This window comes from Perca flavescens, chromosome 23 (assembly GCF_004354835.1).
Source record: "Perca flavescens isolate YP-PL-M2 chromosome 23, PFLA_1.0, whole genome shotgun sequence".
In the NCBI taxonomy this organism is placed as follows: Eukaryota; Metazoa; Chordata; class Actinopteri; order Perciformes; family Percidae; genus Perca; species Perca flavescens.
The window spans coordinates 9,654,876-9,667,220 of record NC_041353.1 but is presented as its reverse complement, the minus strand read 5'-3'; the positions used below and the strand labels follow the sequence as shown (position 1 = coordinate 9,667,220).

The following is a 12,345-nucleotide window of genomic DNA, read 5'->3' as shown; positions in this document are numbered from 1 at the left end:
GATAATCATGCTGAATGTTTGATAAATAGTTTTGTTATAGTTTTATGTTCCCCTGATAGGTTTGTTCTAATACCTTATGTAATATTATAATCAAGACAGCGTGCCAAACACGTTGCAAAACACCAGGTGTAGGAAGTATATATATATATATATGGAGGAGTGAGGACCACATGCAATATCCAGATTTTGTGTAGACGAGTGTTCAAAAATGGAGCGCATGTTTCTCCTGTTGTTGTTGGTTTCCAGCTGTCTGTGCAATGGGAATTACAGCCACCTGGGGATTGGGACCAGCATGGCAGTCTGCCAACCTGACACCTGCGCCCTGCTCAGCGAGGTGGCAGCCATGAGGGAGAAGCTCGCAGCCATGACCCAGACATATGTCACGCTTGAGCAAAACCTCGGTGCCATGATGCAGAAAATGGCCACCGTCGAAGTCTACTTGGAGTCCTACAAAAGCCAGGTAGAGGACCTCCGGAAGATAAACCAGGCTCAGGACGACCAGCTGAAGCAACTCGCAGACGTCACATCTGTGAGCATGTCGAAGATGGCTTTCACCGCTGCTTTAGGAAGCTCAACTGGTCCGTTTGAACAAGACACACCACTGAAATATCAAAGAATCCTCTCCAACATCGGCGGTGGCTACAACCCCGCCACTGGCATCTTCACCGCCATGGTCCGGGGGATGTACTACTTCAGCTACACCATGTACAACAACAACTCCGGACAGCCCAACTCAGTGGTGTCCCTGATGATGAACAGCCAAAGGATGGTGTCAACCTGGGACACTGTGGGAGACGATAGCCACGACAGTGCGACCAACGCAGCCGTGGTGCAGCTCGAGGCTGGAGACAGCGTGTTTGTGAATCTCTACGCAAACAGAGTGCTCTACGACGACGGCTATTATTACAACACCTTCAGCGGCTTCCTGCTCTTCACCTTGTGATGAAACGCGTCATTTAACATGTGATGGACAATAAGTAAATTACGCAGGGGTACAGGTTGTTAATTGGTTCTATTATACTATAAAACACAAATCGATTTTTATTTTTTGTAAACTTGTGGTACTTATTCGTAAGATTCAATGACTTAAATGAAATCAAATGTAGAAAAAAAAAAACTTCTCAATGACATGTTTTGATTATGTGAGCAATAGGGCTGCCACCTCTTAGTCGATTAGTCGACTAATCGGTCGTTGTGGTCTTAGTCGACTAAGATTTATTTAGTCGATTAGTCATTTTTTATGCTTATTCATGCTTAATTACTTATTTCCAAGAAACTTCTGAGCACATTTATGGTAAACACAAGATTTAAAGTGGTGCTTTTGCAGGATTAATTGTGGAGAAACTCAGTTTTACAGATGGTTAATTAACTACATTTATATTGTGCTTTTCTAGTCTTAACCACCTCTCAAAGCTCACAGCTCTGTCAATTAAATCAACTAATCGATTAGTCGACAAAATCGTATAAGTGTTATTCGACTAAGAATTTCTTTAGTTGCGGACAGCCCTAGTGAGCCACAAGTGTAGTAGTTGAAACTTACCAAAGAGATTGGGTGAGTCTTCAACTTTGTCCATGGTATCTGTGAATGAAAACAGAACAGTGGCTTAGCTTTTCAGCCTGCCAGCATTGTGATCCTACAGCAAGCATTTGGCCTTTTAGTGTTCCCAATTACCATTCAATGAGATGTACATATCAAACGAAATGCAACTGAACTGCGCAGAATTAAATCAAGTAAAAGCAGCAGGGCAAGTTTGCTCAGAGATGAAGGAAGAAAAAGAAATCAATGAGTCTAGACTGACTGGCAGCTCGTTCCATTTTGTGCCATTAATCCTCAGCATGCAGCCTCTTGATTCAAGTCTGTGTCAAATTACATATAAAAAGAGATTAAATGCTTATGTTCACTTGCAGTTCTTTCCACAGAGTGGCTCGTTCTTTGAGAAGTCATAAATCAAGAATCAAGGATTTGTGGCTCTAATGGAATTAGAGACACATTTTGTTCGCCTTGCCTCTGTCACATAATTGCTAGGAGGTGCCAGCTGGGGGTGCTAGCTCTGGCCTGAGTCATCAGAGCAAAAACATTTATTGCAATTTCTATGAGCGTTATGAGTAATCAATAAAGCTACTTTTATTTGGGTGTCGCAGTCTTGCGCCTCTGTAACAGGAAGACACTATAGGGGAAGGGGATCTAACGAGTGAGGAAGTGAGACATACATCTGTTACAATAAACACTGCAATGCACTTTAAACTGGATCCAGGCGGTACCACAGGTTTCAATTCAACAGTTCCATGGTTCAGTGAGAAATCTGATGCTCCACACGCACTTACTGTAAATGATGTGGGTATTATAGATACATGCAACACACACTGTCAGTGACACAGCAATTGTATTGAGTAAATACAAGAGACTACTTCTTTCAAGCCAGCAGACCAACTTAGAGGAAAGACAGCAAAGGAGAGTAGGAGTGACCAACAAAATGGGGAGTTGAGAAATGAACAAGGAAAGAAATGAGAGAAAAATGAGGTGGAGGAATAAAAGAAGAAAGAGGTGGAAAGTGGACTTTGGTCTGAATAAAGTCCAGTCATGATGGAAATGACTGCTCCATTCATGGTTTCCAGGGTGTGTCAGAGTCTGCTCTTATACACGGCAACAAATCTCATCTCTATAATTTGGTTTTGACAAAAATTGGGAATTTTGGGAAATATGATTATTTGCGTCTTGGCAGAGAGTTAAAAGATGGATATAACTTTTATATCTGTTAAATATAAAAGCTACAGCCCGCAGCCAGTTTAGCTAAGATAATCATAAAGACTGGAAACTGGGGGAAACACTAACAAACACATCATTTCTAATTTACTTAATCCATACAAAAATAGAAGAGTAAAAACAATAATTTGCCGTTTTGCACCAGAATATTTCTTGGCTCTCCAGTTGCCGGCGAAGGACGTTACTGTGTTTGACCAGGAAATAGAGATATAACATATAAGCTAGTGAGCTTTAGAGGTGCTGGTTGGTAGATTTTGTTACAGGTAAAAAAAGAGAGTTATCTGTGCTTCTGAAAACTACAACAATCTGGTGCAACCAAGGCAGGACAAAACAGTGTAACGTAACAAAAATTGCCAGTGCAACACAGAGGTCTTCTTACTTTATAGTTTTATTTTTTAAAAGGTGCATAACAGTGACTAACGTTTCGATGTAAGGTTATATCTTCATTAGAGTCCAAGGAAAGGCTGGGCAATGAAGCCCGTAATAAGAATCATCAACAGGTGTGATTGTGTGTAAAAGGGGTGTTGAATGCTTGTAGATTTTGTTACCTTTGGACAAAGCCAGGCTAGCCGTTTCCCCTGTTTCCAGTCTTTATGCTAGGCTAAGATAGGCGGCTGCAGATTCATATTTAATGTACTCTAACGAATGGTAACAATTCTCTCATCCAACTATCTGAGAGAGCTCAACAAATTGAACATATCCTGTGTCCCTCACCCTGATGGCGGCCTTGTTGCATTCCACACGGTTGATGGCCAGCCAGGTGGGCAGGTCCAGCAAGCTCTGGAGAACCTCCTCATCCAGCTCCAGGTTGGTCAGCTGGCCCTCCCCCTTCAGCGTGCTCAGGTTGATCTTGTCCGGAGACAAGTTCTTAGCAAACCTACGGGACACAGATGAGAAGAAGTGCAGCTTTAAGCCTGGGAATATTTATAGAAACAGATTCTTGGCAAAGCTGGACAAACAAACAGACCCCAACTGTTAGGCTTGGTGTAGTGAATGGGGGGGGACACACACACACACACACACACACACACACACACACACACACACACACTTTTAATAGCACACTCAAAAAAAGCTTGATTGCTGTTGAAGTCATACTATGAGAAAATGAACCCAGCTACAAGTATGAAAATAAATCCTCCATAAACTGAAACCTGCGTTCATAAAAATATGTTTTTTTGTCATTTAAGCTTTGTTGTTAACTGTACTTGTTTGCTTTGTTTCCATAGTAACCATTTAATCTGATAATGACAGGGGGAAGAGAGGATCAAGGTACAGAGTGTTTAAGCTACAATATAGAAGATTTAAAGACAGAAAGAAAAGGAGCAGACAAGATTGCACAGTGGGAGGTGAGGTAAAGGCCTCGGTCTGACAGTATATTATATGTCGGTGCTCAGGGTAATAGGCGTTTGTGAGATCCATGCTAGATGGTGTCCACAGCAAGGACAAAGTGTACTCAAGTCTCACTCTGCATCAGATGATAAGGTGCCAAAACTCACCTTAAATTAAAAAGGTAGGAGCCAGTATTGATATTCATAACCTCAGTGTCTTGGGGAAATGATGCGTGTATATAGGGTCTCTGTATGCTGTAGTGATTATGTGTGTTTAGTCCATTAGCTTTTTAGATTATGTAAATAGACTTGAGCACACAAACTCGGGGTCAATGACCTAAGTGTTTGATAATGGGTTAATAGTTAGCAGAGAGGGCAGATACTAAATGGCATAGTGACCTGTGCATCTCCGCAGACCAGTCTAATGGAATCTCTTAAAAACAGGGGTAGTATTCATTTCACATTCTCTAAGTTGTCACGAGCCACACACCCTTCATCCTGTGAAATGTGCAGAATACTGTATGTCCTCCTGGTATTAATCTATATCACGTTGGAACTCCAAGAAAACAGCCATTGTGGTTTGTGGTCATGCAACGCTGCAGTAAAACAATCACATTGAATAGGTAAAGCACTAGAGTAGTACTAGATCTGAGCTAGTTGGTAGTAGTGTTAAAGGAGAATTTCTGTATTTTTCAACCTGGACCCTATTTTCCCATGCATTTGTATGCAAGTGACAAATGTAAAAACAAATCTTTCGTCCAAAATTGGTCCAGTATTGAGTGATGAATGATATTAGATGAAGTTACGTTGTTGACCTGGTATCAGTAAGTTACAAACTAAAGCATGGCAGAATAACGGCAACTTCTCCATCTTTCCATAATGAAGTCACAAATATAATAGCAACCTGAGCCTGGCAGCGCCAAAAACTTGTTTCTTGGGCGTACATTGGCGGTCGCTATTGCCTCATCGGGTTACATTGCAGCCCATTTTGCGGCTGCCGGTTACAGCGTTCTCCACTTTAACACTCACTTTTAAAATACATAAAGACAGGAATTCTTAATCTAGATACTTAGCTAATCTCTCACACACTTGCAATATGTGTCTCTGTAAAAGAGACCGATCAAAGATTAGACCTACATAACCAAGACAGACTAAAAGCTTTAGTATTTTACTGCCCCACTAACTAAGATATACACTGTGGGGAATGTGTGCAACTCTGCTCGAATCACAATAGTGCTGGGTATCATTTGAAATTCTTCTGGCAATTCAATACCTGATTTACAGCACTGATAACATTACAATGCTTAAAGGTACCCTGCTACACGTATTTCAATACTTTGTGGTAATGTCTGAAGTTCTAGCATGGACTAACATTTTTTGTGGAAAAAATGCCTTGGTTACCTTGTTTCAAGGCATTCTAGCGTGGTATAGAAAGCCTACAGGAAGACTCAGCTCGATTTCTGCCAGTTCTCGTTAATATTCAACAAGCTAAGCTGTTTGAATCTGATTGGCTGACAGCTAGCCAATGAGAGCCTGGCGGTCAGAATCCTTTACCCAGCCCAACTGGGCGAGCTCATGAATAGTAACGAGCTCAGGCAATATGATGTCAGACTGACCAGCTTTTGTAATTGGCCTGATTTCTCTGCTTATTTCTTTTCAGTGGCTATAGCTGACGAAGGAGGTAGCAGTTCATTTTCACATTCACAACATAACACATAATGGACCTAAAATATTAAAAAAATGCAAGTAAAAACAGTTTTGTATGGCAGGGCACCTTTAAATTTGTTTCCTTACTTCTTTATTTTTAAAGATTATTTTTTTTTGGGGGCATTTTAGGCCTTTAATGATAGGACAGCTGAAGAAGTGAAAGGGGAGAGAGAGGGGGAATGACATGCAGCAAAGGGCCGCAGGTCGGAATCGAACCCGGGTCCGCTGCGTTGAGGTGTAAACCTCTACACATGGCCGCCCGCTCTACCAACTGAGCTATCTGGGCGCCACTTCTTTATTAAATATATAAAAAACTTCCATTATTTACATTATGAAATCTCAGTCAGCAAGACTAAGAATCTGACAAAGCATTCAACGCCATCTTTCTGCACCTGATAGTTTGATATGTCACGCATATATTTGTTGGTGCCAAAAAAGTGCTCAGGATCAACACCTTGCCCTAAAAACTTAATATAAATGTAGAATATTTAAAAAAAACAGCTCTCACACCATAGGAAGTATGCAACAGTAAGACTTTGATCAGATATCAAATAGGGTAGCACTGTTCCATCTCTTTGTACCTGGATACCAATTCCGATACCTAAACTCAGGAAACCTGCTGATATTGAGTTCCACATACGTTTACATGCACACCAATATATTCCACTATTATTCCGAATATGACAATATTCCGAATTTGATACAGGTCATGTAAACAGCATATTCCGAATAAGGCCTTTTTCCGAATATAGCATTTTCCGATTACGACGTGGGATATATTCCGGTATTATTAGTGTTATAGAGGCATTCTTTGCAGCGCATTTGGAATATGCGTCTCAATCGGGTTTTTTACCGCAGTCTTGCTAAAGGTTGCTGTTAGCCAGTTTGTTTCGGCTAGTGACGTAAAAAGCCGTGCAGATTTTGACCAGCTCACCCGGAGACTGAAGGCAGGACACATTCAGAAACCCGTATCTCACTCAAAACAGCATGGATGGTTTTTTTTCAAAGTTTGTATGCGTGTACAAAATAACACCCCAAATCCCAGAAAAAGTGTTTTTTTTTCATAATATGGGCACTTTAAACATTATCAAAGACTTAGATATCAACAGGTTTTTGGATATGCGCACACATCGCTACGTCAACCTTTTCAAGAAGCTGGTTGAAGGAATGAAGGAGGGACGCTGTGTTCGCACGGTCCAACAAGTCCGCCACCGCTGGTAAACTGGAAAAAAAAATATATTTCTCACGGCTACATGTAAATGGGAATATTAGTGGAATACTCACTTTCATTAGTCATGTAAACAGCTTAGTCGTAATATTGTCTTTTTCCAAATAAGGGCAAAAAACTGAACATTATGTGCATGTAAACAGTCACTGACGTACCAGTGCTTTCATTTCCCCAGATTTAAAAACTGTGTAACCCATTGTATGTTATTCATTGGAATACATGTAAGGTAACATGAGATCAGGGATTGCTGTGGCCCCTAAAAACTAAGTTGGCAGTCCACAAGAGTTATGCATGTAACTGATAGTGAAAACTTCATTTTAAAATGACACTCACTAAGAAACTGTAATTTATGTAGATTGATTATGTCCTGACCTGATCAGCTAAATAATGTGAATAGTGGCACAAATACAGCTGAGATTTTTCCCCAATATCAATACTGAATAAAGTCACAGGTGCAGCAAGAAGACCATTGCCACATTGCCAGCCTTCAAAAAGGTGATTTATGATTACGGAGTCACTCAGTAACAGGATACTTTTAGAGAGACAAAGGCTTTTTGTTCTGATGGTCTGAGTCTTCACTGATGGCATAGCAAGGTGCACAGAGACACCCAGTATCTGCAGTGTGAAGACAACAAATCTGACCCATGAGCAGTGCTTTATGAATTAGCTGCCCATGTTTTAATATGAGTAGTCTGTCAAATTCCTGCTTCTTTCCACTCAACACCTTGTCCTTGCAGTTTTAAGAGTATTCTCCAATTCAACATGTAACCTGTAAATTATTCACCTGGAGCAGTAGACTTAAACAGAGACTCAGTGCAGTGGATAAAGACAAAAAATAAAAATATATACCATCGCAAACAAACACAAATAAATAATGTTGGGCATACACACACTAACAGACAGAAACACTCTGTCTCTGAGAGGTGGGTGTTGTTGCTTCAGTGTCTTAGCCTTGTGAGCAGTGAAATATTCATTCCTGCTGCTGATCAAGTATCAACCAGCTAGCCAGCTAGCTTCACTCGCTCCTTATCTGGCTTCTCCAGGGCCACCTCTCGCTTCCTCGCCCCTTCTTCCAGTCATAAATAAACCAACACCGTAATAATAATAATAATAATAATAATAATAATAATAATAATAATAATAATAATACGTTTCTGATCTGCTGTCCAATATCAATGCTACTAACGCTAAATAAGCTAAATCACCTTCTCGTTACTGAGAACAACAGCATGAGGCAGAGGGTATTAAGTTCACACACATTCATCTTTCCCTTTCTTCTCCCCCGCTTTTGCCATCAGCCATTATTCCAGTCAGCAGGGACGAGCTCACCAGACCAAATCCAGGCCCATAAAAAGATTAGGACCAGCTACTGGCTGGAGAGGGGTCTGTCTGCCTGTCAGATGTCAAATTAACCACTCAACAGCAAAAGTCCATGCCCAAATTCCTCTCTGTAAAAGTTGGTTTTAACCCGTTACTCATCCTGTCTTCTTTGTTAAGGGAAACATTTTAAAAGGGAAATTGATTACTATAAATGAATCATGATGAAATAAACAGCATCCCATATGTGTAAATCGACTTAAAGATATCCGCAACACTAGGCTGATCTTGCAATGGTCTCCCTTGACTACAATTACATGGAGAGCAGACTGTAGTCCACCACTCCTTAAAAGCTGATGTCTGTGGATCCTGTGAATGGAAACAGACACTTTTTCCTGTTCTGACGGTGCATTCGTGGCGCTGGCTGATGACATCAGTGCCAGCAAGAGAGGAGCCTAAGGGAAGATGGCCAGAGTGACTCAAACAGACAACCAGCTTGTTTTAGCAACCACGCCTGTGGCAACGTAAAGAGAGAAATAATTAAAAGGAAATGAGATAAAGAAACTAAAGATAAAAAAGGAAAGAAATAGAGGAGACATTCTCTGGGAAGAACGGATGAGGGGATGTTACCACATTCTTCCCTGCCAGTTGAAGCAGCAGGCTTGGCAATGGAGAATGTGACATTTAAATTGGCCTCTAAATCCTTCCCTAGCCCATTCATTGTCAACAGTACAGTGTAACGAGTATCTAGGCACTTTATTCAGAGTTAGAGACCAGTTGACAGAATCAACAGACAGCCACTGAAGCTTATAAGATGCCTGTGGTAAATGTGAAACACTGAGACAATCCAACAAATTCAATTAAATGACATTTAAAAAAAGAACAGGGTATGAAAACCTCAGCTCATCTGTTTAACATGGTGATCAACCGACTTCATAATCCAATATTGTTGATCTCAAAATATATTTGTATTGTCTTGTCAGAGATAAAATGTTCTTTATCCCTTTACTGCACTTCTGTTAGGGCAGCAGCTCTGCAGTGCTTGCAGGCTGGCTGCCTACAGTGTGGGTGTTGGTAAATCAAATTTCAAACTTAAAAACACCCCAACCTAAAAATAACAACACCCATGTGTGTGTAAACCTTTGCTCAATTACCAGGCAGCGGTCTACGATCTTCACTTTATTTGCGTTAAATAATATCATCTGAAGGAATCTTCTGTTGACGTCCCAAGTTGGACTGAAGGTAGATCACGTGAACCATTTCCAACTTTCTGTTGGATCCGACAGTTTGCTTATTTAGCGTTTTTTTCAAACCGCATATTACAAAGTCCAGGTGTCTTTATTGGCAAATCTTTCAGCTCTTTTATTGTTAGAGGGCTCACGGCTATAAAAAATAAAAGATTTGATCACGGGTAAACAAATGCCAATGTTGTTGGTTTGGTTTCAGAAGTGCAATGAAGCCAAAAGTATTTCGACCAAAAAGGTTTTCAGCATTTATACAGTTATATAAGTCCAGCAAGTAACATACAATGAAATTGGTTACCATGCTCTTCACAAAAAAAGGCAGTTTAAGTTGATGAAAACTTCAAATTAAGTCTTGTTCCGCTGATATAATATTGCTCCAACAAGCTACAGCAATAAGGTGGGCAAATCATTCTCTGCTGCTTGTAAAGCTTATCGCTGTGAGCGCTAGACCTGTCGCAATATGCAATAAATCAATTAATCGCATGATAAATAAGAATGAGGTCAATAAGTTTTAAATGGAAATTATCACGGCCGGAAAAATTTCCATTTTTATTTATTGTTTTAAATATCTTCCAGTTCGAGTGTTAAATATTCTTTAGAAATAAAAGTGTATTGATCTTTGAAAAGGTGTACCTGCATTATTATGCCATTATCATTATATTAGATAAAAAGGGTCTCAGAGCGCCAATATTATCGCAATCATTTCTGGGACAATTTATCGTCCAGCAAAATTTGTTATCGTGACAGGCCTAGTGAGCGCAACAAGTGACGTTGATGAGTTTATCAAAATTTGAATCAACTCATCTCCTCTCTCCACTGGATTTTAGCAGCTGGCACTGTTAAGAGTGATTTTCATCATCCATCATGTTAAGAAAAAGCACAAACATGTTGATGTCTGCGCTTTCCTGCTTTATGACTCCGCACTGTTCTGATATTGAAGATTGCAAAGTGTGTGTTGTGGAAATACATTATGCAGCCCTAACAGAACAGTTATTAAAAAGACTGCGTCATCTCAAGGTTATAATCAAGATGGATTATATGAATTATCAGCCTACATACCAGCACAAGTGCAAAGGCACACATACACAGCTGTGCACAAACTCAAACTTAACACCTACCTACGCACATGTCAACAGGGACAACAATTCAACAACACATAGGCAACCTGTCAATGTGCAGCAAGTTTATATTGGCAGCTAAGGCCCAAGAGTCCTGGAATATTCACGCTGAGTCTGTAGAGACGGGCCAAGCTCGGTGTAAAGGAGAAAACAATCCAAGACGTCGGTTACACAGCAGCAGAGGATGCTGGCCTGGAGAGACCCTGGTCAGATGTCACACAAACAGAATTGCGCGCACACGCACACACAAGTACTTCAACAGCTACACACTGACTAGACACCCACAGCAAGGGAGTCAGTCGTGACTCATGCCATAATAGCCTTCCCACCAGCAGAGAGCGATAACACTGGAAATAGCGAAGTTCATCACTTTTGTGCATCATCACACAGCTACTGCAGGATGGAAAGAGTCAAACGCAAGAGCTTAAAACGGAATCTTTCAAACCGCAATGGGCACTAAATCTTAAAACACACGTGTTGTATGTGCACATAGCGGATAGCACTTTCGAAACACTGGCCTTACAATCCCTTGAGCTCAACCACAGCTGACACAGAGTTGAAAATGGCTCCCTAAACTAATCTGTCTCCTCTCTACCGATTGGAAATTGAATGGATGAAATTCTTGTGGGATCAGTTAGCGGTCCTAAGATTTCCAATAACCACATGCATCATCTTTATTACATCATATAAAACGCTAAAAGCACGTGGCTGGTTAGCTCAGTTCTGGGACGGTTTCCTGCATGTCTTCCCCTTCTCTCTCCCCTTTCATATCTGAATAATAAACTATTGGATTTGCCCAGAGCCACTCTGGATCTGCCATAACCAATCACTAACATTTGGTCGTGACGTTGGCTTAGCATCGCTAGCGTTCGCCTTAGCCACTCCGTGGGGAGGAGGGCCACAACATCATGGCCACCAACAAAACTCAGCAAAGATTGTTCTTGCTCGGGCTTTAACTTCTGGATATTCGGCACCATTTCCACAACGGACCGAACAGCTTTGCTCGCATCTTTCTCCGCCGCCATTACGGAACTACAATTCTAGCGCACGGCCTCAACGTCATCGTTCTCAGCCACTCCCTCTGTTCGCTGATTGGACCGCTGGAGAAAACTCAAGACTATACAGCAAACCCAGACGTAGTACTGAAGGGAAATGAAAATTGAGCGTTAGCACGTAGGAGGGCAGAGCCAGCTAACCATTTTTTGGTTCCGTTAAAAAAAAAAAAAAAAAAAAAAAAAAAAAAGCTAAAGAGAAAATACACTGTGAATAAATGTGTGATTAACCGATAAGTCGATCAACTATTTAGAAAATTGATCAATTGATATAAGTCATTCTTTAAGATAAATCCAGCTTCTGAAACGTGAGGATTTGCTGCTTTTCTCTTCTTTATATATTTGTACATTGAATATCTTTGGATTATGAATGGTTTGTCAGACAAAACAAGACATTAATCACGTCACCTTGACCTAAGGGAAAGTACCTTTTACACTTAATCGACGAAACAATTTATCATGAAAATTACTGACCGATTAATCAAAAATAAGCAGAGAGAATGTGGCCATTATCTGTATTTTTGTTTGTCGGTGTGTGTAATAATAGGATCTCGCCTTGTCTAGCTGTGGGCCAGGCTCCTGTC

At 40.7% G+C, this 12,345-nt stretch overlaps 1 protein-coding gene across 1 annotated transcript in view; it reads right to left on the bottom strand.

The window, feature by feature from the left end:
- bltp3b (bridge-like lipid transfer protein family member 3B) overlaps window positions 1–12,345 on the bottom strand; it is a 32,687-nt gene that overhangs the window by 17,636 nt on the left and 2,706 nt on the right. The window contains exons 2-3 of the mRNA XM_028570734.1: window positions 3,479–3,641; window positions 1,541–1,579 (exon numbers count right to left, since the gene is read on the bottom strand). Of these exons, the coding sequence (XP_028426535.1) occupies window positions 1,541–1,579; window positions 3,479–3,641 (202 nt within the window). The remainder of the gene's footprint in view (window positions 1–1,540; window positions 1,580–3,478; window positions 3,642–12,345) is intronic.